Below are 27091 nucleotides of genomic sequence, written 5' to 3' on the forward strand. Positions count from 1 at the left end.
ATGGAGGCTAGGGAAGGGAAGAGTATCAGGTCTGAGATGTAACTTACGAAGCAGCATGAGCCTGTCTATCTTGTTGGCTTGAGATATCTGATATGAACAGGAGTTAAAGGTCATTGGCAGTGTGGGAGAATGAAAAGTGTAAATTCAAGGTATTAAACTTTTCTGGTCATTCCTCAGGTTGCTTTTTTTTCAGCCTGCCCCTTAAACATTGATATTCTTCAGAGTTCTGTCGTAGGCCTTGATCTCTTCTTACTAGATCCAGTTAGGTGATTACTCAGCACCCTTTATTTTACGAGTCGGATGGTTGTATTTTAATAGATCTGGAAAAAGCTTTATCTAGTCTGGACCAAGGGTGCTCATCACTGCTGTTATCTGGGTGATCTTCTCTTCCCAGGGCTCCCTGTATGTGATTAGTAAAATCTGTGTGTAGTCTGGCTCTTCTCTTCCCTGAACTGCAGACCCAGTTGCTTCTACTAGATCTGTGTTCTGGGTGTCCCCAGGCCCTTTACACCCAACATTCAAAAACTGATCTTGTGTCTCCATAACTGTACTTTGTTCTCTTCCCAGGTCTTCCACTTAATTAGTTTATTCACTTAACAAAAGTTTACCATGTTTACATCTTGCCAGGTACTCAGCTAATTGGGACCTTAGTGCTGAACAAAATAGATGTGATCCCTGTCCTTGTGGAGTTCACATTTCCTTATCCCTCATATTTAGTCACTGGATAAGTCTTATTGAATTATTTTAACTCCCCAAATGTTAATGCTCTCTCACTTCTAGGTAGTTATATATGCTGCTTTCTCTGCCTGGAACACTGTCGTTCTAGTTTATAATTTCTGGTCCTTCCCCAGCTGGGTTAGTTTTTCTCCTATACAGTCTCATAGCACTGTAATATTACCCCTATTTTATTACCTTTAACATAGTATTTTAATTGTGCTTACTTGTCTGGCTTTTCCTATCAGATTCTAAATAGCTTGCGGGAGAGATTGTTGGTTTGTTTTTTCAGTGTCTAGGAGGTGCTTGGCTCATCTGAAATGCTTTGTAGATGCTTGATAACTAATACAAGAACACATAAATGTTGAAATCACTAGATAACAGTAGTGGAAGGGAACAGTTAAATCCATTAAGGGAGTGAAAATGAGCATTATATATGCTGTATTGATTTTCTTCCCACATTGAGAATCTCTGCTTAAACTACAAGTATGAACTTTAAATGAAGTGGAGACTCAAAGTATAATAGAGCAGTGATCTAGAGGTAGCATCTGTATTTCTTTATAAAATCTGAGATGAAAAATTAAATTTTTTGACTCACAGTTGAATGTGCCTTTACCCTGTAATCACCTTAGGAGCTAACTGATTCTTTAGTTGATTTATTTCCTCTAGTATACTTAAGGAATATTGTATATATGATATTTCTCAAGTTTGTTCAGATTCTAATCTGCATATTTGCTTACCAGCTTTTGTTTTCTTCAACATAATTTGCTTTTTTTCCCCTCTAAAAATGTTGTAGGTTTTCCAGATTTAATATAGATCATGAATCATGGTATTTTACTGTAATCTACTGTAACAGAATAAAACCAAAATAGAATGAAGTGATAAATTAAGATCTGGATTTTAGAAATCTGAATGATCATTTTAAACATTGTCCTGATGTCAAAAAAAAAAACAACAAAAAAACATTGTCCTGATGTCTATACTGCTTAAGTCTATTCTGCGGGACAGTACAGTATAATCTAGTCAGCAAAGGCATGGGCAGTTCAAATTTAATTGCAAACTACCAGCTCTGTGTCTCAGATTCCTCATCTGTAAAATGGGGATAATAATGTGGGTTTCGTGGGGTATTTTCTGTACACAATGGTAACAGGAATAGCAGTTTTAGGATTAACATAGTTGGAAGTTTTCAGAATAGCAATCTTTGATGGGGTGCTGGTGGGCTTTATAGAAAGTTGAAAAATACTGCCCTAACATTTTATCCCCTTGGATAGCTCTTTGACAGATTGAGAGATGAAAATCCAGATTTTAGAGAGAAAGTTATAGCGATCAACAGTGAACTCACCCAACCCAAACTGGCTCTTAGTGAAGAAGATAAAGAGATCATCATAGATTCTATCAATATTATATTCCACTGTGCAGCTACAGTAAGGTTTAATGAAAATTTAAGGTAAGTAAACGTATTTATATGACATTTGAGCTTCAGCATCATTTAAAAAATGTGAATTCTTTTTAGTGAAATCGTTCCGAAAGTGATATAAAACTGTTTGCCCTATGTTAATTGTGGCTTTCAGTGTCCTAAAGAGTGTTAAAAGAATTTTTTTCTTGTTGCCAGTTTAGAAGCATTGGGCAGCTAGTCTGTATATTAGAAGAAGTTGCCTTGAATTTAACTGTAAGGCAGGGAAGTATGGAGTAGGAGAAAGAAATTTTCCTTCAGTAGGTATGTTGGTCTTAACAGCTTAATAGTGTTTGTTTCCTCTTTCTTTCAGAGGCCTATATCTCAGTGGCTTTTTTTTTTTATTCTGCACATATCCATCTGAAAATTAGAAAAAAAGAACTCAGGTTTTGCAGAGTAAGGTAAAATGGCTTATAAATTTAAGTCATACCTTTTTTTTTTTTAAACTTGGTAGCATTATTAGGGATAGGCAACAGTGGACAGAAGTTTAATTAGAAAAATAATTTAAAAAAAAGAAAAATAATTTGGACTTCTGTCAGGATGCCTGTTTCAAGAAAAAATAACATTTTACATGTTTACTGTTTTTAAAAAATCTCATAGATCTGCATTTCAAATAATGGTTCTTAACTTAGAGGATTCTTTTTGATGATATGTTCAAAAATACTGTTTTTTAATGTTTATCTAATTGTATAGACTTAAGCCAGTTAAAATGGGGCAGGCTTTTTTAGGATTTAAAATTACTTGAAGCCCTTCTTAAAATGTTTTAAAATTAAGTTTTGTTTATAAAGAGTTTTTAGGGGTGCCTCGGTGGCTCAGTGGGTTAAAGCCTCTGCCTTGAGATCAGTTCATGATCCCAGGGTTCTGGGATCGAGCCCCGCATCGGGCTGTCAGCCCCGCATCAGGCTGTCTGCTCCGCAGGGAGCCTGCTTCTTCTTCTCTCTCTCTCTCTCGGCCTGCCTCTCTGCGTACTTGTGATCTCTGCCTGTCAAATAAATAAATAAAATCTTTTAAAAAAAAAAAAGAGTTTTTAGATTATTTCCTATAAAGTCTTTAATGTAGAAGTATAAATCTTAATTGACATTATATAATGTGACAGTTCAGCACTAAAGCATTACAATAAGTTTTGCCTGTATTCCAGGTGAGGACACTGTGATAGTCACTTACATTTCTTTAATAGTACTTTATAGTTTTCAGGGTAAATTTTTTCATTCATTATTTTATGCCATGCTAAGGTTACCACTGTAATATTGTGGGCAAGTCCATTTATACTTGAGGAAGTTGAGACAGCACTGTGTCCTGGATAGGACATGAGTTTTGGAATTACATACCTTAGCTCTAACTTTGAGTTTATCATTTATTATCTGTGATAATGATTTATTTACTTTCTAGTTGTTTTAATATAGCCATTATGTATTCATGATTCAAGAGTGACAAAAGAATCTCAGTAGAGCTATAGTAATATTTCACTTTCACAAAAGGTATGTGTACATATATGTGTATTTATATACATTTTTGATACTTGCCACTTACTGTCCTTGGACAGTATGATAACAGGTAGGTTTTTAGTATTAAATCGTAATCTAACAGATATTTCCCTCCATAGTTCTAGCTTTCATTGTTTTTCATAACCAAAAGAAAATTCACACAGCCTTATGAAACTGTTTTCAAGGAAAAAAGGTATATATTTACTGTCTAATTGTGGTATAGTCCCCATTAAGCTTAAAGGGGGAATTTCGGTGCTTATTTTAAAGGGGAAGTTGATTTGCAAACAGAACATTAGGGTGAAACTCCTCAAAGGAACCTTTATGGAGAACGACCAAAGTACAGTCCTTTCAGGGAATCTTTTCTCTTTTTTCCCCTTAGGGTAAGCAAGTCTACCATTGAGGAAAGGGAAATCTTTTCGTTATTCTTTCATCTTTTATTAGAGATCTCATGGTGCAAGGAGGATATATAGATGAATAATAAAATTTATTGCCTTGTTAAGGCATCTATATTTACTGACCTAACCTTAGTCATTACATTGAAATTATTGTTTTCTGTGAAGCAATTTTAATGTATATTAATATATAAGTGGTGATATTGCAACATTAGATTTGGGCCAGACATTTTAAAATAGTGTAGGTTGGTGTATAATAACTGCTTAAAAAACATTCTTCATAGTCATTTTTAACTTTAACTGACACAAATAAAAAATGGCACAAAGACTTTATTGCCAAGGCAAAAAATAATCCAGATTTTATTCCCAGCATTATACCCAATATTTTGGAAGAAGCCAAGAAAAATTGTACACAGATTCTATTCGCAAAGTCCTTATAGTCTAAAAAGGGAGATAGATTTGCTTAAATAATTGTAAAGTAGGATAGAAAGTAAGGAGTCACTGAAGAGCATACTTTAATTTCTGTGAGAATTGAGAGGTGATAGAGCTCATTGATTTTCAGATATGATGGTTTATAAATCCTGAGGTGGGAAAAAGTAGGTAGATTAGGAATTGTAAAGAAATACTGACAAAAGATGAGGGGAGAGTGATATTGAGAATAATGAAGGGAACTTCTTACTTGATCCTGGGGTCTGGTGTTTCTAAGGTAATAAAGAAAGTAAAGGTAGGACAGTGGAGTTGAGAATAAAGGAGTGTCAAGAAACTAGAGACCATGATGAGGACAGAAAACAGGCTTATAGGGAGAAATGAAAGGGCAGATGGTATGGTCTGGGGGAAATTCTGAGTATGAGATTCCAGAGATGCAGCAATTTAAATGTGAGAATATGCGAATATGAACATATGCATATGGGAGTAGGTATTTGGAAAGGCATAGAAGTAAAGATGGATGATGAGAAAGGAATAAGAAGCTATTAAGTCTAAAGGGCACCGACTATCCCACTTCAGAATGCATTATATGAATCTTAGGAATTTCTGGAAAATGTGTTAAAAATGCAGAATTTTAGACTCTATTTACAAAATTCAGAATCTCTGGTTTGGGATAATACCCAGGAATTTTTATCGGTAATGAGACTCCTGAGTATGATTTTAAATTATAGATGTCTGGGTCCCCTACTGTAAGATTGATTAATTAGGCCCTAGACGTCTGTATCTATGTCTTCATTGAATTAAAAAAAAAAATCAGCAATACTGATGAGATCTCATCTAGGAAGTATTTTCTCAGAAGTGGGGAAGGGGAAAGAGATATCAAAATGGTTTGGGGAACTTATTTAAAATATGGTTTTCCAAGGGCACCTGGCTGGCTCAATCGGTAGAGCATGTGATTCTTGACCTCGGGGTCATGAGTTTGAGCCACATACTGAGGATAGAGGTTATGTAAAAAAAATAAAATCTTGAATATAAATATATATGTTCATTATATATAATTTAATATATAAAACCATGTAAATAAATATATACGTAATATATATAGTTTTCCAGGCTTCAATTCAGATATTACGAAGTGTCTGAGGATGAGGTCCAGCAATATACATTTTTAATAAGCTCTCAGGTGTTTGTCATGCCAAGCTGAGATCTCTGGTTTAAAGTCTTAGAAGTATTACCAACACAGATTTTGAACCATCCAGGATATCTGCACAAGGCAGGTGAACAAGAAGATTTATTGGCAGTTCAAATAGAGTTCTTTCTTTCTTTCTTTCTTTTTTTTTTTTTTGAAGTGACTTCTATGTCTACATTAATGATGGACCATAATTAACAGAAATGTGTTCATTTTGCCCCCTCCTCCAAAAGCTAATGTTATTTGAGATGATTTATGGCTCCATATAATCAAACGATGGGAATATTATTATTTTTTTGGCTTTCTGATCTAACATGTCAGGGTCTCAGCCTGAAGTTCGGTGGAGTAGAAATCGAATGGTGGTAAAACATAGTGAGATTATTAGCCTTGCAGAGATACTGAGAGTTACATAAGTAAGCTTTCAGGTTTGTGCTCTCAGGTACAGGGGTAGCAGACAAGGTACAGGAATGTTCTCTCTGAAATTATTCCTTATTTTCAGTGACCCAGAAATGCTGCCGTCCTCAGGAACCTGTAACAGAATATCCTTTGTGTACTGCTCCCAAAACATTACTCTCCCTTGCTTCATTGTTTTACAAATGCAAAAGAAAATAGCATATTGCCTTACAGTCTAGTGGACTGTATCCTCTCTGTGAAATGTCTTTTTTGCTGAATTTCCATTTGAGCAGATTTTCTCCCCTCAGTTGAGATAAAGAAGCAAAAAGATATATTTGTGATCATAAGACCTCAAACCAATTACTTCATTTAAAAAAAAATTCTCTCTAGTATGTTTTCATGAACCCTCGGATACTATTAAATTAAAGGAAAAAATAATGCACAGGACTTTTTCTCTCTTGAATTATTTCTTGTTCTTGGTGACCCAGAACTTGTTGTCCTGTCCTCAGGAACCTGTAACAGAATATTTTCTGTATAGTTCTCAAAACAGTACCCTCCCCACCACCATTGTTTTCCAAATGTGAATAGATATCAAAGGACTGCTTTATACTCAAGTGGACCAGATTCTATCGGTGACATATTCTGGCCTTTTAAAAGAATAATTGGATTTTTTTCTTCTTAAATACTGAAAATGTAAGAACTTGGGGAAGTATTTAAAAACTATTATAATTTTAAAAACATTCCCTTGTGGTCTGTCTTTGATCATACATTGTTTTATGTAAAATGTAAACAAAGAGCTTCTGATTTTACTTAGGGAAATAATTTCCACATTTCTAATTTTTTTCATAGTTAAAATTTTTGTGATGTGATGGTATTCCACCATGTTGATATATCATAATATGTGTATAATGTTCACTAGGTATAGCAAATTAAGGAAATTTTCGTTTCTTTCTTTGAAAAATTACAGTTAGAACAAGTTTTTCCTTTGAGTTAATTTCAGTAGGTTAACTAGGTTAGTAATTATATCATTTCTGTACTTTCCAGTACTTTGTGTTAATCTCTTTTGTATCAGTTATATCAGTGTGGTCACCAACAATGTATTACTTGGCCAGTTTTATTACAGTATTACTGGGATTGAGTATATCAACTTTTTTTTTCGTTCGAATAACAAGTAAAAACTACCCACCAGCTATTACCGTTAGTTATATTTACTGAATGCCTGTTTTAGTGCCTGTTTAGGAATGAATAATGCTAAATATTTACAAGCTCTTTATTTCACTTAATTTTATACAAATCCTAGTAGGTAGACTGTTCCCATTTACAGGTGAGGAAATTGAGGCCTGAGTGCTTGACTAACTATATAAGGTCCCTGAGTGCTAGCTCATGAGTAGCCCAAGTCAGAATTTGAACCCAGGTCTTATTCCAGAGACTTGTTCTTAATCATGCTATACTTTACAATATATGTATTTTTAAAATATTCATGCAGATTTCCCATGTTTTCATACTTACCATATAATTATTTTAAATGACTCTATTCTTCTGTTATGATAAAATACCTGCTTTGTTAAAGTTTATTTATTTCATTCATAGTAAACATTTATGTTCTCTAGTCTTTTGCTATTACTAGATGAGACTTTATTATTTTTCTGCATATATATTTTTGCATTTGTGGAATTATTTACTTCGGCTAAATTTCAGTGAGAGAATACTATATAGATCATTTTTGTGTCTTACATGTGCCTCTTGTGATAAAATATACCCATTTTATTATAATACACCTTTGAAATTGTAAGCTGGTCTTTAAAATGTATTTGGATTAATTGCTACACAGGGAAATAAACATATTCTTACTTGATTATATGTTAATATGACTTAATGTTTCTGAGTTTTCTTTGACTGTTTTACCGTTATTGGTGACTCTACCTTAGCATTTTAAAATTACTTGACCATTCTGATTACTTATTCGTAATTCCATATCATGAAACAGTGTATTTTTAAAAATCAAGGTGCAAGAGAAGTGTAACATGACTTCAAAATGTATGTATAAAAGCCAAAGACTGAAGTTACTTATGTTTATTTCTGGGTAATTTAAAAATTTTAATTTTTTTTTTTTTTAAATCCTAGTGTGAGGCTTCTTTTATAAAATCAGAATATCTTTCTTTTTAAACTCAACTAATAGAATGGATGTACTTTATATTGAAATGAGATACAAGACCAGACCTAAGGGATTAGTTGTAAAGAAACAAAAAAATCTGTCTACTGGAAATAAAAATATTTTAGCAGGTGAAATAAATGACTTTCTAATTTTTCACTGGGAAAGCTTCCTAATTTTTCATTGTCACTTTTTCTTTTATAGAGATGCTGTTCAGTTAAATGTGATTGCTACACGCCAGCTTATTCTCCTTGCACAACAAATGAAGAATCTGGAAGTATTCATGCATGTATCAACAGCATATGCCTACTGCAATCGAAAGCATATTGATGAAGTAGTCTACCCACCTCCTGTGGATCCCAAGAAGCTGATTGATTCTTTAGAGTATGTTTGTTTTAAATTGATACATATTTGATTTGATCCCAAAACCTTGGACCCACGTTTATCTATTTGTGTGTATTTCTTGGTCTATTTCAATTTCTCTCTCTTTCTCTCTCTCTCTCTACACCTATACGTATCTATACATTTATCTCTTCCTTATTCAATTATTACATATCTACTATGTTCTTACTGTGCAGATTTATATCTGAATGACTGTTGCTGAAGTCAGGGTGGATCTTTCACATTTGACCAGGTGTGAGGGTTGGGGGAAGGTCTCTGAACAACCCATCCAAGATATTAGGGCCTCTGTTTTCCAGAGAGTTAATCTAGCAACTATAAGAAGTGCCTGATACCCATGGAGACTAATGACTTGGCTGTTCAATGGCAAGGTTCTAATTGATTAAAAAATTATCCTTTTTTCCCCTAAGTGGAGAGTATCTGTGTAGAGGCCTTAAATTATTAGATGATCCAGTCCTATTCCTTTAAATGACACCCCTAGTGTTATTGTTTATTATCTTTCTGAGGACTAGGATCATATCAGCAATTATTTGAGAAATACTTGTGAATATTTGATAGATATGGCATAAGTGAAGTCAGCAGGGTCAAGATTTCATTTACTTCAGGCTGCACTTTCTCATCAAGTGAACCAAACAAATAGGATCAGAGCAAAAACAAAAAGAAGGGTCTTTCCTTCTTTAGTGGACTAGAGTTATGGAAAATTCTTGGTCCATCATATCTGAACATATTCATTAATCAACTCCAATAACAGCCCTGTGGACTTTGTCCTCCTTTGTTCTTCTCTGTTTCCCTTAGGTTTCCTTTCTTCTTAGAGATCCTGTCTACTTTCAGCTCTGTCTACTATCTCTGCTTTCTCAAATTATTTTTTTCCTAAGGATGCTAGAGAGTGTTCATTGTTTTTCCCAAGTTTTTTCCTAAAGTAAGCACATATAAGTCTTTTTCTTTAAGGCTTTCCTGCTGATCAGTGTGAGGAAGCAGACAGGTTATAAGAAAATAAGTAAGAATAGGAGTTTACCAAGACATTCTTATAATTCCCTGTTTCTGTTTTTTGACTCCATTTCTTAGATGGTCCCAAATACTTACCTCCTTGTCCCCGCAGGTCAGTAGTCAGAAGAGTTTACTATCTCAGGGGAAAGTTGAATGCAGAAGCTAATGAATCTTTTTACTTTTTCTCTTTTTGGTGGTTGATATATCTAAACATCTAAGTTGCTGAGAAAGCACTTGTAATTCTGTATCTCTTTTCTTTGCGCACAAAGAAATCTAGCTAACAGATCATTTTAGGGCAGCTCATAGATTGGCTCTGTAAACTCACTCCCAGTGATGAGGCTTCCTGGCTAACATCTCCTTGGTTTAGCCAGTTCATACTTTATGCTGTTGTTCTAGTGCAGCAACTGTTCCATTTTTTAAGACTCCTCTCCACTGTGGAATTTTTCCTAAGTTGAGTAGCAACCTACCTTCAGTTTCACTAGATTCTTTTTCTTCCACACACAAAAAGTACTTCTACACACAGAAGAAAACTTATCTTGATAGTGTTTTATGCTTCCTCGTCAGTTAGTATGAGTAGTTTTAGAGTGTGGCATTATACTGCATGTACAACTCTGTATATAACGTTATAGACAAGAAGAGTATCTGAAAACAGGTACATAACATAGTGGAATTGGAAATGTAGAATTGGGAAGACGATGGATATCACCTATATATCACCCTCCTTTTACAGATGATCAGAGTAGACCTTTTCTTCAGAGACACTACGAGAATTAGAGGAATTTTGTGACTTCATAGTAGGTTGCTAATTGAATTTTTATAGCATGGTTCAGTGCATTTTATCATTTACCTTAGTATTTGTTAGTCTTGCTGGTGAGAACGTAACATTTTAAGGGCTTTACATGAACTACTTAGATCCTTAGACCTTTTATATTAATTATAAATGTGTGTTCATTGCAAGTAATTAACATATGGTGCTGTTTTGGTGGTTATATGGTGGATCTGTAATTCCTAATCTGAAACCTTTGTGGCCAGATATATTTTGGAATTTCTCTGGACGTCAGTAAGGAAATATAATCTATGTACTCTGTAATATGAAGTAACTTCAGCTAGATCTGGGGTAGTACCCCTGATCAAATGTATATGAAGTGTACGAATATTTACCCGAAGTGGTACTTTTTAAAAGGCCATAAATCAGTTCAGATCAGTTATTACCACCACCATATTATTAATGAAAGAACTCTGTTGGCTTTCAGAGCTTTCGGGATATAGAAATTACATATAAGAGCTGTGGACTTGTAGTTGATGTTTAATGAAAGTAAGATTCACTTCCTTTTTTTTTTGTAAAAGTCAAATCATTTGAGTCAGCAACAGATATGTTGAATATGCAAAATTAAGTGGTTTTGATTTTATAGTAAAACATCTGAAAATATTTTTGCATGCAATTTCTTTGCTAACCAGGTGGATGGATGATGGCCTAGTAAATGATATCACACCAAAGTTGATAGGAGACAGACCTAATACATACATATACACAAAAGCATTGGCAGAATATGTTGTACAGCAAGAAGGAGCAAAGCTAAATGTGGCGATTGTAAGGCCATCGATTGTTGGTGCCAGTTGGAAAGAACCTTTTCCAGTAAGTTGTGAGAAATCTTTGTGAATAATGGAATTGAGAATTTTAAGTCTTATCTTTGTATAAAAAGAGGTGGCAGTTGTTTGAGCAGGTGTTATTTACTGTACCTGGCTTACTATGGCAAAATTGTTCTCATTCATAGAAAGAGACACTTATTGGTACTTTTTTGTAATGTGATGCTGTGTATATAGAAATGCAGATAAACATTAAAAAAATCTTAACTGAAAATTAAATGAAAGGCTGTGATGTTGTCTGGAGTCAAAGTGGACCTTGCATTTTACGTTTTCTCGTAACTGGCAAGATATTGGACTCTGACACATCAGCATTTGTTGGATTTTAAAATTATTTACTTTTTTTTTTTTTTTGTACCATTAGTTTCCCCTGTGGAGATGAAAGAAATAGAGATAAGAGTATTCAGGAACTCATTTTATTTTGTTTGTTTTAGGGTAGCAAAAAGAGGCAAGCCTTCCAAGCCTTCCCTGTAAAGATCATAAGCTAAGAACAGCATAAGAGATTTCTATGATAATTTGCTGTAGAAAACAGGCTATTAATGGTATTTGTGAATCCCTGGAATAAGAGAAAATAGATCTAAACTAAGATGAATTGATTTACAAAACACCTAGGTCTCTGTAATGATAGTAAGTGAGAGCATCTTTTTGTTGTTTTGACAGTGTTGTCTTTTCCTCTGTTTTATTCAGTAATTTTGAGGTTTTCCCATTTCCGCCTAATCTCAGGATGCTGCTTCAGTAAATAGAACAAAATCAAAGTTGAGTAGGTGTAATTTAGCTAAAATATTTGACAGATATAAACTCCTTTTTATTGAATTCTCTTTGTAGTGAGTTAATGGAAGAGTAGGTAACCCTTTGAAAATGACTTAATTTCACCATTTGCAGTATCAGGAGAACACTGCTTCTGTTATAGAAGGAGAGAAATACTCTGATCTGAATGCTGTCTTTTTTAGTGTTTAGAAGACAACTAAGTATATATATGGGGTTGTATATTTCAAATAATAAATCTCTAGTTTATAGTATTTCTAAGCTCCCCCTATTTTTAATTTTTGTATTAGGGATGGATTGATAACTTTAATGGACCAAGTGGTCTCTTTATTGCGGTAAGTAAAACTTATGACTTACTTAACTTTCTGCATATTTTTCTGTTTTCTGTGTGTGTGTGTGTGTGTATGCTCTCTGGCTTATAAATCTTAAGGTGTTGTTTTTAATTTCAACAAAGGCAGGGAAAGGAATTCTTCGAACAATGCGTGCCTCCAACAATGCCCTTGCAGATCTTGTTCCTGTAGATGTAGTTGTCAACACGAGTCTTGCGGCAGCCTGGTATTCCGGAGTTAATAGGTATATGAGGTGACAATGTCGCTTGTTAAATACATAGTAACTGTGAAGGGAAAACAGAGTTAATGGCTAATGTTATTAGTCCCTCAGTACTGATAATTTCCATATCAATAGGTACAGGTATTATCACTTCCAGTGTAGGAATTGATTTAATCATAGGTAATATAGCAAGTAGTCCCATCAGTTGTCATTAAGAATTAACATTAATTTTCATATACTATCTTTAGGATAGACAGGTTCTCTTGGGATTAAGAATGAGAAAAACCCAAAACCCTGCTACCCCCCAGTGCTTTTTTAATCCAAAGTAAAAGTTGGTATAGTCATATAAAAATCTGAAATTCTCAGAGAATGGCTTACATATATCAAACATGGCATACTAGAGCAACTTTAAAGATTTATCTATTTATTTGTTTCTTTGTTTGTTTGAGAGACAGAGAGTCCACAAGCAGGGAGGAGGGGTGGGGGGGGAACAGACCCCCCCCATTGAGCAGGGAGCCTGATGTGGGGCTTGATCCCAAGGACCCTGGGATCATGACCTGAGCTGAAGGTAGACATGTAACTGACTGAGCCACCCAGTTGCCCCACTAGAGCAACTTTAAGTAACTCAGGTCTCTTTTTAAAAGGGAGTAGTATCATTTACAGGTAACTCTTAAATTTTAAGCTTTTCAGCATTTTTTTCTCTAATCCATAAACTGCCCTTATTTTTTAAATCAGAATTTTATATCCTAAAAAAAGAGGGTTATGATTATATAAGTATATTGTTTCTGGTAAAAGGGAACTCAGTCTGTAAGTTTTAAACTAAAACCTGGTATTGAGAAGGAGATAGGAAGAGCTGAGGTTGTTTGTCATTGTTGTTTTCCTTACATTTAAAAACAAGATACCACTGCTATTATAAGGAAGAAAAATATGAGAAGAGAAAAATATTGAATTTTTTTTATAATAATTTTTTGGTGGGGGGAAGGGTGGTTATAAATAGTCCTTCAGACACAAAGATTAATTGTTTAAGGATGGTTTTTAAAATAATCAATGTAGAAAAGGTACCCATTATCCTTATTTCTTCCTACTTGAATATTGTTTAAGATTCAGATTGGATAAGTTTGGCCTCTTTTTATGTTTCATTGCTTTGATCTTTGTCTTTGCAGACCAAGAAACATCATGGTGTATAATTGCACAACAGGCAGCACTAATCCTTTCCACTGGGGTGAAGTTGGTATGATTTTACCTGTGTTTTTGAATGTTAGAGTAAATCTTTATTTAAAATATTCACTGAGTTTTTATGTTAGAATATACCCACAAAGCATTAAAAAGCCACTGAGTTACCAATTTATTCTTATTTTAATTGCCATGTTAGAGTATCTATACCTATACTGCCTCGTGGTCCTTAGCAGTGTTCCATAAATTAAAAAATATCCTGCAGTATATTCCCTCCTTGGCCCACCCTTTTCTGACTGTTACTATTTTCTTGCTGCCATCTGCAGCATCCCTCACAGACATATGCCCGTGGCAAGGAAACAGTGGTTTTTTCCGTCCCTCATGGGTACTCTCAGTCCTGATGTTGTCTATCCATAGGCAGTATCACTTCCAGCTGTAAGAGTTGTTATATCAAGGAGCCAACTAGCTCCTAGCTACCTACGTAGCCAACTACCCCAAGAGTATTAAATTAAGGAGTCAGCAAGTAGGATATGTTTTGCCAGAGTATTCTCTATTACATTCACAAATTCACAGGAATACGTGTGTGTGCTATATTGCCTGTTTTAAAGAAGGCTTAATAGAACTTAAAGCCTACTGAAATTGAATAATTTTTAAGTTGTTTATGTTTTCAAACTTTAATGTGAGAGATAGTGATGCCATTGATTTACTAATAGGTCTTATTTTACCTCTCATTGGACAATTTTTGTTGCCCTTACAGAACAGTTTTGATTTTAAAGTAAATCTTTATGTCATTTGTCCTGGGGTTTTTCTGTGCCATTTTTATTTCAGTTTAAAGATTGGCCCTTATAAGAAAATCATCCAATCTAGGGTGATTTTAATTTTTTGATAATTATTTAAATAGTATTTTTCTAAGGATTTTAAAACACTGAAATGAGTTAGATTTTTGTAATCTCCCATTGTGTTGTGAAGTTTAGTAAAAATCAAGTTGAGCATTATTTTTAAGTGAATTTCTCAATATACGTTTTCATTGAAGTATTAACATAGCTAATAGGTTTGATTTTGTTGATATTGTATTATCTAAATAAATTACAGCAGAAATTAATTTTGGGTTGTTTTAAGCTTGTTGATGTATGTTAATTTGAGCATTGAACAGCTTAATTATTTATAAGCAAAGGATGATGATTTTCCTTTTCTTTTTTAAGTAAGTATACAGTAATAAGAATCTGGAAAGAGGAACAGAAAGAAAGAAGCTATCGTGAGAGGTGAATTATAGAAAGTAACATTATAAAATGACATCGGTAAAACATTAAAAGGATTTTTAAGAGTGAATTGTAGCAAAAATTCATTTATCTAATTAAAATTCATAATGACAGTTCTAAAACCACTCGAGTTCAGCAGTCTAATACCCATATTCTCTTAGCTACTATCAAGAGTAGAAAAGTTTGTTTTTTAATTGAGCGAACTCTGACATCTTTGGTAAAATATTTTGCTTTGTAAAAACATGATTTTTTTTTCAAAACTTCATTACATGGTTATTATCAAAGCTGTTACACAACTTTTCTTCCTCAGAATACCATGTAATTTCCACTTTCAAGAGGAATCCTCTCGAACAGGCCTTCAGACGGCCCAATGTAAATCTAACCTCCAATCACCTTTTATATCATTACTGGATTGCTGTAAGCCATAAGGCCCCAGCATTCCTGTATGATATCTACCTCAGGATGACTGGAAGAAGCCCAAGGTAATGGTGACTAGCTCTGTCTTATCTGTTCCTCTGACTGTTAAACAACCCATGCTTACACTAAAATGCATATTCATTAACTCTGTATTTGTTTATGCTTATGATAAGGCTTAATGGCCTTTTGTGAATGAGAAGACTCTTGAAATTAAGACTTTGTCAGAAAAGCAAAGGTAGTGTTGTCACTTACTCTAATTTATTCTGAAGTTCGGATGATAAATGATTGTCATGTGCTGAATTCTAGGTCTGACTTTAGGTATATTTTCTGAATAACAAATAACATTCAAAATGCTCTGACGCTTATTTTTCCTACAGGATATTATCTAAATCATTCCTTCAAGATGAATCCTTTAAACCAAGTGGTCAGGCGCCCCAATATTAAGTTGTATTCCAACAACTTATTGCTTCATTATTGGAAGGGTGTCAGACATACAGTACCTGCATTATTGCTCGATCTTGCACTCAGGTTGACAGGTCAGAAACCGTGGTAAGAAGAATAGCAGTAAATACACCTATGTATTGGTAAGGTGGTGGAAGCTTGCTGGAGAGACAAAAAAGTCCGCTAGCATGAGCTTTACCTTTAGAATTACTAACCTGATTAATCACAATCACAATCAGGATGCTAGGACATTTCTTAGAAATTGAGGATATTTGGGGAGGCTAATTGTGGATCTCATTCTTATTGGGCAGTTGATCCTCCAAAATCCCATATTAGAGGAAATGTCCAGCATCAAGGTTGTCATTGTTATTATAAGCTGAAATTGAGCCCCTCTCCCCCCTTAAAAACTTAGAGGTGAGTCTATAGGGGATTGAGGGTAAAATGTTTGCTGAGTGGATTGTGCAGTTTTATGTGAAAAAACATAGAATGCTTCTAGAAAATTAATGGTCTGAAATATCTCAGCTGCCCATTCAGCTTATAATATAGTAATTACATTTTTGACTAATTTTCCAGGTTGAGAATGTCATAGTTTAAAACAAAAGTTAACAAATGGGAAGCTTTCCATTTTCTTATGGTTGTTACATAGCCTTTCTTTCTTCTTTTCTTTCTTATTGAAACGCCACAAACTTAAAGTCCTCCTACTGTCTTTACCAGAATTATAGTGCAATGTACCATAAATATATTTATTTTTTTTAACTACATTGGCATTACAGTGGAACCTTTGATTGGAGAGTTCAGGATTTGAGTATTAATGTATAAAGAAGATGCTGATTCCAGAACTTCCATCAACTGTTCAAAAAATAAAAGTGAGGTATCTGCCAGTTATAGTGTATCAGGATCTGAGTTTCTTATAGGGATTTTCTGTGGATTCAGTTGTCCATTATGTTCCTAACCCAATGTGTTAAATACTGAAACATGTGAGAGGTGTCAAATTGAACAACTTTAGTTTAGGTAAAGAAATTGTTAATGGAAAAAAGATCCAAAGTTTATCAAAATTAGCTTCAGGTTTTTTTGGAGTGATCTGCGAAATGGAGTATTTATGATGGGCAGCATCTTCCATGTCTAAAAAGCAAATGTAAATTTGTGAGTGATGGCATTACATGCTTTCCTTATATTAATACAGTTATTACATATTAGAGCTGAAAAGTCAAAACTAGGTCAAAAAAGTAAAAGAGTAAACAATATCACAAAGCCTTATATAGAAAAGAGGGCTTAGTAAAGTTAAAACAATGAACAAATAACCAAAGTTATTGAATAATTTATAGTAGGTGTTGCTATATAACAAATTATCTCAAACTTAGTGGCTCTTAGAAAAGCAGAAGTTACTTTATTATTTTTTTCAGTTTATTGTTTCTCTCAGGATCAGGACTTCAGGGGGGAATCAGCTAGGCAGTTTTGGCTTGGGGTCTTTGTTGTGATGGAGCTGAGCTGAAAGGGGGGCGTGCAGTGGAAACACCTTGTGTCGCTGTCTCTTCATAAAGTGTCAGGATCTCCTCCTATAGTCTCTTTTCAAGGTCTAGCCTTAGGGGAAATGAACTGCTTACCCAGTGACTGAAGGCTTCAAGGAGAGGTCTTACAGCAGGCAAGTGGAAGCTGTGTGCATCTCCTGACCTACCCATAGAAACCATGCAGCACTACTGCCACCTCATTCTTTGAGTCACATGCAAGTCACACAAGTCCTCCAAAATTCAAGGAAAGGGGATGTAGAGAATGTTCAAGATCATGTAAAACTTGAGCAAGTTAGTTGAAAGGTATTGTTGAAGCCATTTTGGAAAGTGCAATTGGCTCTAGTCAGCCTTCTGGCCACAACAGTTCTTACTCCTCCCCCATGGAAAATACACTTACTCTTCCCCCCCCACCAGGACCTTTCTGGCACCCACTTGAAGCCACCATTAGGTCAACTGAATCTGGCACAATTATAGTTGAGGCTTTTTAGGAGTGGTTTTGCAAGTGTAGGCAACAAGAGCCAGAAAGGTTTTTTATTTAGACAGTTTTATAAATGTTAATTACAAAGTCTTATCATTTATGTTCTTTAATTTGTTCAGATATTTACTGAACAAGGTACTGGGCTTTCTATCTTATATTGGGGCCTTCATATAATGCCTCCTACATTAAAGTAACGTTAATTGTGTCATTCGTGGTGTCCACTTTACACATTTACATTATTCTGTGTGTCAGCTAGATAAAAATCCAACTTCCTCTGTTTCTTGACATAATGATATGTCACTCAAACATGTGTCATAAGGAATCCTGGGTAACAGTCACTGGGGACTATTATTATTATTACAAGTGGAGGCAGTGTAAATTATTCACTATTACTCTTGAAGTGCAGTCGATAGTTCATCACTCTTAAAAATGACATTAGAAAAATGGTTCTATAGTCCAGTTATTTAGCCTAATTCTTTCTAGCTTAACTTCTGTGAATTTGATATTTTTTATCTTTCTGGTTGTTAGTGGAGGACAGTTTTGGCCTCCATCAAGGAACATTTGAAAGTATTCGGGATGTTTTTAGTTACTACAACTGGGGGAGGTTATGCTGCTGGCATCTAATGGATAGAGCCGGGGTGCTGAACATCTTACAAGTATAAGACAGCACCCCCTCGCCCTGCCACCACAAAGAAGTATTTGGCTCAGAATGTCTGTAGTGTTGAGGTTGAGAAATCCTGGGCCAGATCTTGCCCTACTCTAAAGGATTGTGATGATTTTTTTGCAGGTTGCCATAATAAAGAATAAATACATATTCAGAACATACATGGTCATGTGGTCTCAGGGGGGATCTGCTCATAGGGCATTTGAACGAAAGAGTGATTATGCAAAATTTAAAGTTTTTTTTATCCCCATAATACTCAATCTGGTACTTTTATAGCTTGATAAATATTCTGTGAATGTCACCTGGATGTGGCTTCTCAGATTTCCTTTTTCCCCTCCAGTTTTTTATATTTTTGAATGCCTGAATCAGTGATTGGTTGCAGGGTAATTCTGTCACTTGAGTGAATCTGAAGATAAGATTCTGAAGATAGATGAGAATTGTCAGTGAAAAAGAAATTAGGAAGAGGAACTTGTTAAGATGTATGTTGGAAAATGATGTTAAGCGAATACCTGTATGTTGTAATTCAAGTGTACTATACTGGTTGTAATAGTAGATATTGATTTAATTACCTGTTACATCTTTTTTGTTTTTGTAATAGGAAGAAAATGGTCTAATCTCTTTCTAAAAGGAGCATGTCTTGGTTCCCCCCTGCCCCCATGTGCTTTCTATGTGTCTGAACTATTCCTGTCCAAATACAGCTTCAGTGTAATTCTTCTCATGTTTGACGGAAGTTTTATTTTGAGATTATTTTCTTGCATGAACCATAGTTTTTCTTTGCATAGTCCATGTTTTCTCATTTTCTTGTAGTATTCTGGATTCAGGATTTCTTTCTAAATGTATTGAATGTGTCCTCAGAATTGTTGAGCTAATGTTACTGCTTTGACTTTTCCCCATTTCTGTTTTTCTAATTTTCTCCCATTTTCCTCATTTCTAAAACCCCTGATTGGGGGACTTTCTAAACTGTGTAAATGCTAATCCTTATTGTGGAAATTTATAAATAGAATTCTTTTAAACTATTTTTCCACAAATTATTTTTCTGTTTATCAGAGGCCAGGAATTTTGGGTGTATGTTTTGTTTCAGAAAGTTCTTTCTTCCCTTTTCCTACTTATCATAGGTAATTTTTATATATAGATATTACTACTCTGGTTAGTGTTATGATATCAATGACTTACAGTGAGCCATGACATATAAAATGATAGATTTAAAAATTAAGGCCCCTTGTCCTTTTTAAAAAAGAACAAATAACAAATAACAAACTTTCTTATTTCTATAAGGATGGATAATGGGGGTTTGGGGAGTTAATTGAATATCTTGAATACCTATTTCAGAAAGTTTTAAGTGGGAGTCATTGATTTCATAGCACCTTCAGACAACCAAGAGTGGTACCTTTCTGTGTTAAAGAGAAAATTACTTTAAAAGATATATGTGGAGAGAGTTGATTAAATGGCAAACAAATATTTCTGTATACTTTGCCTCCATGATGCTAAAGAGTTGAAATTATAATGTAACACCATATGTTATGAATTCACAGGAAATCTTAGTAATTGTAGCTGAACTAAAATGTGACTGAAAAACAAAGAGCAAGGGAATAACAATTGAATCCATTTATTTGCTTAGGATTATAGTAGAAAAGTTGCCCTCAAAGTATTGTATTTCCTTTGAAAATTAATTTCATATATCAACAGAACTTTCCTTAGGCAGCATTAAATTCATTTGCTGCTGCTAAAAAATTTTTTCCATATTGGATTTATAAAATGTTCTTTAAAGATACAGAAATATTCTTACTCTCTGGTAGTTAGGTACGTTTACTGAATTACGTATTATAATTTTACTGTTACTATCTCAGTATAGAAACTGGTACCCTGGGTGGTGGTGAGATTTTTCCTAATCTATGCAAATTATGAATCTGCCCATTTTTCTTACAATGCAGGATGATGAAAACAATAACTCGTCTTCACAAAGCTATGGTGTTTCTTGAATATTTTACAAGTAATTCTTGGGTTTGGAATACTGACAATGTCAATATGTTGATGAATCAACTAAACCCTGAAGATAAAAAGGCAAGTATTTTCTGTTTCATATTAGAAAATATGTAGTATACTAGTTGGAGAACCATTAGCAACCTGAGAAATAATTGGATATTTTCCACAATCAGTATGCAACAAGAAAGACATTTGACCTATTTATAGTGTTTCGTTAAAGCTTCAGTTGTATTGGTGGCGGTAAAATAAAATTGCTCGATCTTAAAATTTATAGTGTAAGTATTTGCGAGTGGCAGAGGTTCTTCCATAGTATGATTGAAATGTTGATTCTTTTTTGCCCTTTAGTCAAATTCATAGAAAACTTGGACTTTATGCATTTTTCCTTCACTTTGTTTTCTTCGAATTTCAAGAAAAATTCTCTCAAATTGTTTTACTCATATATTCTTACATTTCTTACCACTCGTCATTTTGTCCTCTGTTAGTTTGAAACTTAAACTCTTCATGTGTGTGTTTTCTTTGAGGTTACCTTAGATTTTTTAACATGCATACCTAACAAAGTCTAATTAAAGTTCTATGGCAGTCCTTCAGCTGTGCCTAAGCCATCCCACTGAATTTTTGATTTCGGGTAATTTCATTTTTAGAGGTTTGGTGTATCTTTCAAATCTTACAGACATTTCTTAAATAATCTTTAGAATTTTTTTGACATGTGGTAGACATAATTGATATAAATTCTATTTCTGATAATCCACACTCCTAAAAGCCGTGCAGTTTAGCATTAGCCGCTTCATCTGTCCTTTAAGCTAGGTCTCACTCATGGCACCTTGTTTCTTGTTTCTTACTCTTTGACTATAAATTCACATTCTTTGAGGATTTCTGTGGGAATTTTTTGGAGCCTGTGTTGAAATTGCAGTTTCCCAAAAAGGATTTGCCCTTGCTTCTGCTAGAAGCCTAGGGACTGTTCGTGTTAACTAGCCAGGTGACATTAACAGGCCCAGACCACTTTGAAATATCTGATGAAGTTTTTAGCACAACTCAGGTGAATGTGGGCCTTCAGTAGGCTGGTTCATGATTGCAGTTTCTCAAAGGAGATTTTGTTTTTCACCTTCCCAGTTGCAACTTCCTTTCTCTTTCTTTCTACTTCTTTCCTTAAAAATTTTAATGTTTTATTTAATATATCCAAAATAGTATCATGCAATTTATTTATTTACTTACTTACTTACTTATTTTTTAGATTTTATTTATTTATTTGACAGAGAGAGATCAAAAGTAGGCAGAGAGGCAGGCAGAGAGAGGGGGATGCAGGCTCCCCGCTGATCAGAGAGCCCGATGCGGGACTTGATCCCAGGACCCTGAGATCATGACCTGAGCAGAAGGCAGCTGCTTAACCCACTGAGGCACCCGGGTGCCCGTATCATGTAATTTAAACAAAAACTTAAAAATTACTTAAAATTTAAAGAACTATTTAAAGGATATTATACTTGGCAATTTTTTTATATTGAGCCTTTGAAACCCAGTGTGCATTTTACACTCTCCAGCACATCTCAGTTCAGACCACTTTTAAGTTCCCAGAGATGTGTGTGGCTTGTGGTGGCTACCATATTAGATAATGCAGATTTAGTCTCATTGTACTGGTTGTGCATAACAAAGGCATCAAGAGTGCAGTTTTTCTGTCCACTTCTCTGTGTGGTGGGTTTACTTTTTTTCCCTGCCTTTGCTCTGAGGCTACAGCTTTTGGGATTTTTATCTTTTTGCAGAAGTATTCCATAAGACTCCTTAACTTATTGGGCCATAGGCTTTGTAAGCCAGTCTTCCTCCTTGCTTACAGCCTTCAAAGCAGAAGGTGTAAGGTATCAGGGTCCCGCAGATAATCTCAGGTTAGAAGATTTGTGGCTTCTACTGATCCTTATTTTCTCCCTTCCCATCTTCCCTCCCCCCATCCCAGTGCACAACACATGCTGCCCAGTGGATTTTCAGAAAGTGAGCACCCAGTTGAAGAAATAGAACATTGTTATCCCCAGAAGATCCCCTCGTGCCCCCTCACAATCACTTTCTCCCAAAAGTAACAACTGTCTTGAATTCTAACACTAAATGGTAGTTATACGCATTGTTGGCTTTGGGCAAATATTATCATACAGTATTTTTTGTTTGTGGCTATTAGGAATAATTCTTTGAATCATGTGCACATATTTGTTATAGGATATATTCTAGAAATAGAATAGTAGCTAAGTTAAAGCATATTTGTATGCATAATGTAGCTGATAATGCTCAACAGTTTTCCAAAGTAGTTGCACCAATTTACATTTTAAGTGGCGATTTATGAGAGTTCTTGTTAATTTATATCCTCTGAACAGTTGGCCTTTTCATCTTAGTTTTTAATTTTAGCCACTTTGGTGGGTGTATAGTGGTATCTTAAAGTAATGTTAATATGCACTTCATATTACATAAAACGTTTTGTGTAGAAATGGCAAAAATTACCAATAATCCTGCTGAAAATGGGCTAGAGATGAACAGTTTACAGCAAGTAAATGCAAATGATTCTTAACCATTCAAAAAGAATGAATTTCACTCATAAAAATGGAAATGTAAATTGAAACTAGACTGAGATATTTACTACTTAACAGTTTGCAGTTTGCAAAAATGCAGGCTTTGCCAACATACCCTTCTGGTAAGGCTCTGGCCAGTGGGAGCTCTCATACATTGTTGGTACAAAGGTATATCTTTCTCTGACCTTGTATTTTCAACTTTTCTCTATCCTTATCTTTTAGATATTTCTCTTATAAGCAGAATAGAGGTTTATTTTCAGTCTGACAATTTTGGACCCTTACTTGGAAAACTTAATCCATAATGTAATTTCTGATAATATTTGATTTAAATCTAACTCCTAGTGCTTTCTATTTGTCTTATTTTAAGTTCTTTTTTTTTTCTTTCTTTGAGGTTATTTTTTACAGTTTTCTATTTTCCCATCAGTTACACAGAAGTATATTAGTTGTATTGGTAGATTACTCTAGAGATTACAGCAGCCTTCCTTACTTTATCAAGGACTAATATGATATTGGTACTACTGCCCTTTTATGGATAGTGCAGGGACCAATACATATTTTATTTATTTATTTATTTATTTATTTATTTATGTTTTTATTTTTTTATAAACATATACTGTATTTTTATCCCCAGGGGTACAGGCCTTTGAATCGCCAGGTTTACACACTTCACAGCACTCACCATAGCACATACCCTCCCCAGTGTCCATAACCCCACCCCCCTCTCCCGACCCCCCTCCCCCCAGCAACCCTCAGTTTGTTTTGTGAGGTTAAGAGTCACTTATGGTTTGTCTCCCTCCCGATCCCATCTTGTTTCATTTATTCTTCTCCTACCCCCCAACCCCCCACATTGCATCTCCACTTCCTCATGTGAGGGAGATCATATGATAGTTGTCTTTCTCCGCCAATACGTATTTTAATTCTGCATGTGCGTTATAGGTCTCACACTCATTATTCTTATTGCAGTCTGTGCAGTAAGTATTCTCATAGATTTACCAGCATCGTTGCTCTTCATTTCTTCTTCCATCTGTAGACTTCAATCTGGAGTCCTATGCATTCTGCATAAAGAATACCCTTCAGTGTACTTCGTCTGCTGTGAGTCATCTGCTGATGTCACATGGTCTCAGTTTTTATTCTTCTGGAAACATCTTTATTTGTCAAAGATGTTTATACTGGTATAGAATTGGATGGTAACAGTTTTCTTCAAGCCCTGGAAGACCTCCTCTCATGCTTGTGCCCTCCATTGCTTCTTTTGAGAAGTCACTGTCAGGTTTAATACTTGTCCCTTTGGAGATAATCCATAACACCTTTTTCAGCTGTCTTTGAAATTTTCATCTTTGATTTTCAACAGTTTGCTCTCATGTGCTCAGATACATGTGTGTATATGGTGTATGTGTGTTTTGAGTCTTTGGCTTATGTATCATTGTTTTGGGGAAATTTCCGACCGTTGTCTTCTCAGATAATACTTCTGTTCCACTCTTTTTCACTTTTCCTGTGGGGGTCCAGTTACACATATGTAATGACTTCTCATAATATCTGAAGTCAAGTCTCCATTTTAGTGCAATGTTACTTTAATGGTTTATTTATGGTAGCTTTTTTTTGGTCTACAACTTGATATTTTCTGATACATGATATACTGAATAATCTGTTTATTAATCCAAAAAAAGTAATCTGATTCTGTATGGAGAAGCACTGAGTAGTACACAGCCCTCTTATTTGGTCATGAAGTAGCATTTTTGTAAAGTTTTCTTTTCTAGATTTGTTCATCCTTTTCATTAAATGGATGTTACCTAAACTCCTAAGCCAGTTTTCACAATATACTCTTTCTCTTGATGTCATCACTATTCTATAGGAAAAGCAGTCTGGGTGGTATGCAGGGTATTAAAGAAGAGTTACTGTAGATAGAAAGAAACTGGAAATAAATGTATTAATACATGTGTAAAGTGGTGAGTAAATGGACAATGGAATTTTACCTTTTTTTTTTAATTGTACAGGTTTCTTTCTTCTTACATTTCATATACTTCTCTTTAAACGCTGACATGAGTTTTTAGATTATCTTCTGAAATGTTTCCGTGTTTAGTGGAAGGTATAAAATAGGGATAAGAATTTCTTTGTGAATAGTGTAAGATTTTAAAAGTTAATATTATAAACATTTTGTAATCTTATCATAGTCAATTGGCTTTTTAAAAAAGTATGAATTTGGGGGGCACCTGCATGGCTCAGTTGGTTAAGCTTCTGACCACTGATTTCAGCCCAGGTCATGATCTCATGCGTCCTGAGATCAAGCCTTGTGTCGGGGCTCTGTGCTCAGCAGGGAATCCACTTGGGTTCTCTCTTTCTCTCTCTCGTGCTCTCTCTGTCCCTCTCTGTATGCCTCTCTCTAAAATAAATAAATAAGTCTTTTTAAAAAAATTTTTAAATGTGAATTTTTGACTAGTTATGAAAAAATTATTCAAGAAAGTAACTGATAGGTTTTTTTTTGTTTCTGTAGACCTTTAATATTGATGTACGGCAGTTACATTGGGCAGAATATATAGAGAACTACTGCATGGGAACTAAAAAATATGTACTAAATGAAGAAATGTCTGGCCTCCCTGCAGCTAGAAAACATTTGAACAAGTAAGTTTTTTTACATCAGCTTGATTTCAGCTTGTCTTATGAAACATTACAAAAAAATTTTTTTTTGTAAGCTGGTATATTGAATGAAAGATGCTAGTGTAATATATTGCATTTAGGAAAAGTGCTTACCTTTGGACTGAAACTATGAGAGTTTTAATTTAGCTCATGATTGTTGAAACTTACTGTCAATTTATACTGTTCCTAAGCATTAATTTCAGGTGAAATTTAGTTTATAATCTTTCCTTATATTGCTACTGAAGAAGTAAAGATATTAGGAGAAAATAAAGATGTATTTTAAACTAGAGGTAATTTTAAAAAATAAGCTAGAGGTAATTTGTTTGAAGGGGTTTTTGTTTTCTTTTTTTTTGGATTTTTTTTTTTCCCTAGTCAAATACATCTTTGGAAGGGAAAAAGAGATAAAATAATACATCATTCAGAATAGAATTTTTTCTTTATTTATAAAACCAGAGTTGTAATTATTCCCTTCGTCTCATTATAAACATAATGTATACTTACTGTTATAAAGCTTCAGACGACACAGGAAAAATCATTGCTGTCCCATAATTCAGGGATGCAGTTAATTTCAATAGTAACCTCTTTTCATTTGTAGTATTTTTATAATAGTTTTTAAGACCTTCAAATCATTCTTCTTTTACCTCCAACTTGTATGAGGCTCTGCAGGGCAATTAGTTGTGTGGCTGAGGAAAGGGAAGCTTAGGGAAGTTGTGTCTGCCTGGGTCATTTGTGTTAGGTGGCAGAGGAAACTGGAATACTAATCTTTGACTCTTAATTCAAAGGTCTTGTTTTTTATGTCAATGTATATTATAGTCCTATCTTGCAATGCCTATTGAAGTTAATGGAATTTATGTAGCATTGTTACATATCTGAATGTTTGTTTTCTTTTCTAACACCATTAAAATGATAAAAAAGTGTTTTGAAACATGAGCACAGTAACATGAAGATTACTCTTTGAGAATGGGAAGTTTCTCCTATGTAGACTAGTGCCATGGTTCATTCATGGATGAGGATTTGTCCAGTTGGCTTTTGATCATGTGACTGTCACCTACCTATAACTAAAGAAGTTCACTTGTCTGACAATTTGGAAGTTGTTAAAGATGTTTAAAATGTCTATTTTATCTAGAAGATGATGTATATAATGAGCAAACCTTTTTAGATTAGATGGGAAGCTCCAGAAGTACAAGGGGCATATCTGTTTTACCTACAATATACTTAGTACTGGTCACACAGAAAGATGCTCAGAAATACTTGTTGAATGAATAATTTGCATCCCAGATATACTGTTATAAAAAACCTTTGTGTTATTCATTGTTAATAGAGGTACTGCATTTGATGGACTACATGGTCAGGTCTGACTTTTGCTAACTTTCTAACTTAAGGGCTTCTAATTAATTTTTTGTTTTTAATTTTTTTTTTAAAGATTTTTATTTATTTATTTGACAGA

General features: G+C 34.4%; 1 protein-coding gene across 5 annotated transcripts in view; it reads left to right on the forward strand.

Annotated features, from left to right (window-relative positions):
* FAR1 (fatty acyl-CoA reductase 1) overlaps nt 1–27091 on the forward strand; it is a 65037-nt gene that overhangs the window by 33888 nt on the left and 4058 nt on the right. For 2 of the 5 annotated variants that reach the window (XM_032853524.1, XM_032853523.1), the window contains 9 exons: nt 1986–2161; nt 8408–8587; nt 11048–11225; nt 12289–12333; nt 12453–12580; nt 13711–13778; nt 15290–15461; nt 20419–20548; nt 25502–25629. In XM_032853524.1, coding sequence (XP_032709415.1) covers nt 1986–2161; nt 8408–8587; nt 11048–11225; nt 12289–12333; nt 12453–12580; nt 13711–13778; nt 15290–15461; nt 20419–20548; nt 25502–25629 — 1205 coding nt within the window. Of the gene's footprint in view, nt 1–1985; nt 2162–8407; nt 8588–11047; nt 11226–12288; nt 12334–12452; nt 12581–13710; nt 13779–15289; nt 15462–15773; nt 15946–20418; nt 20549–25501; nt 25630–27091 lie in introns of all 5 variants that reach the window. The other 3 variants (XM_032853526.1, XM_032853528.1, XM_032853527.1) reach the window with 3 other exon arrangements.

The sequence above is a fragment of the Lontra canadensis genome, unplaced genomic scaffold (assembly GCF_010015895.1).
Source record: "Lontra canadensis isolate GAN:19392208 unplaced genomic scaffold, GSC_riverotter_1.0 scaffold7, whole genome shotgun sequence".
Lineage (NCBI taxonomy): Eukaryota > Metazoa > Chordata > Mammalia > Carnivora > Mustelidae > Lontra > Lontra canadensis.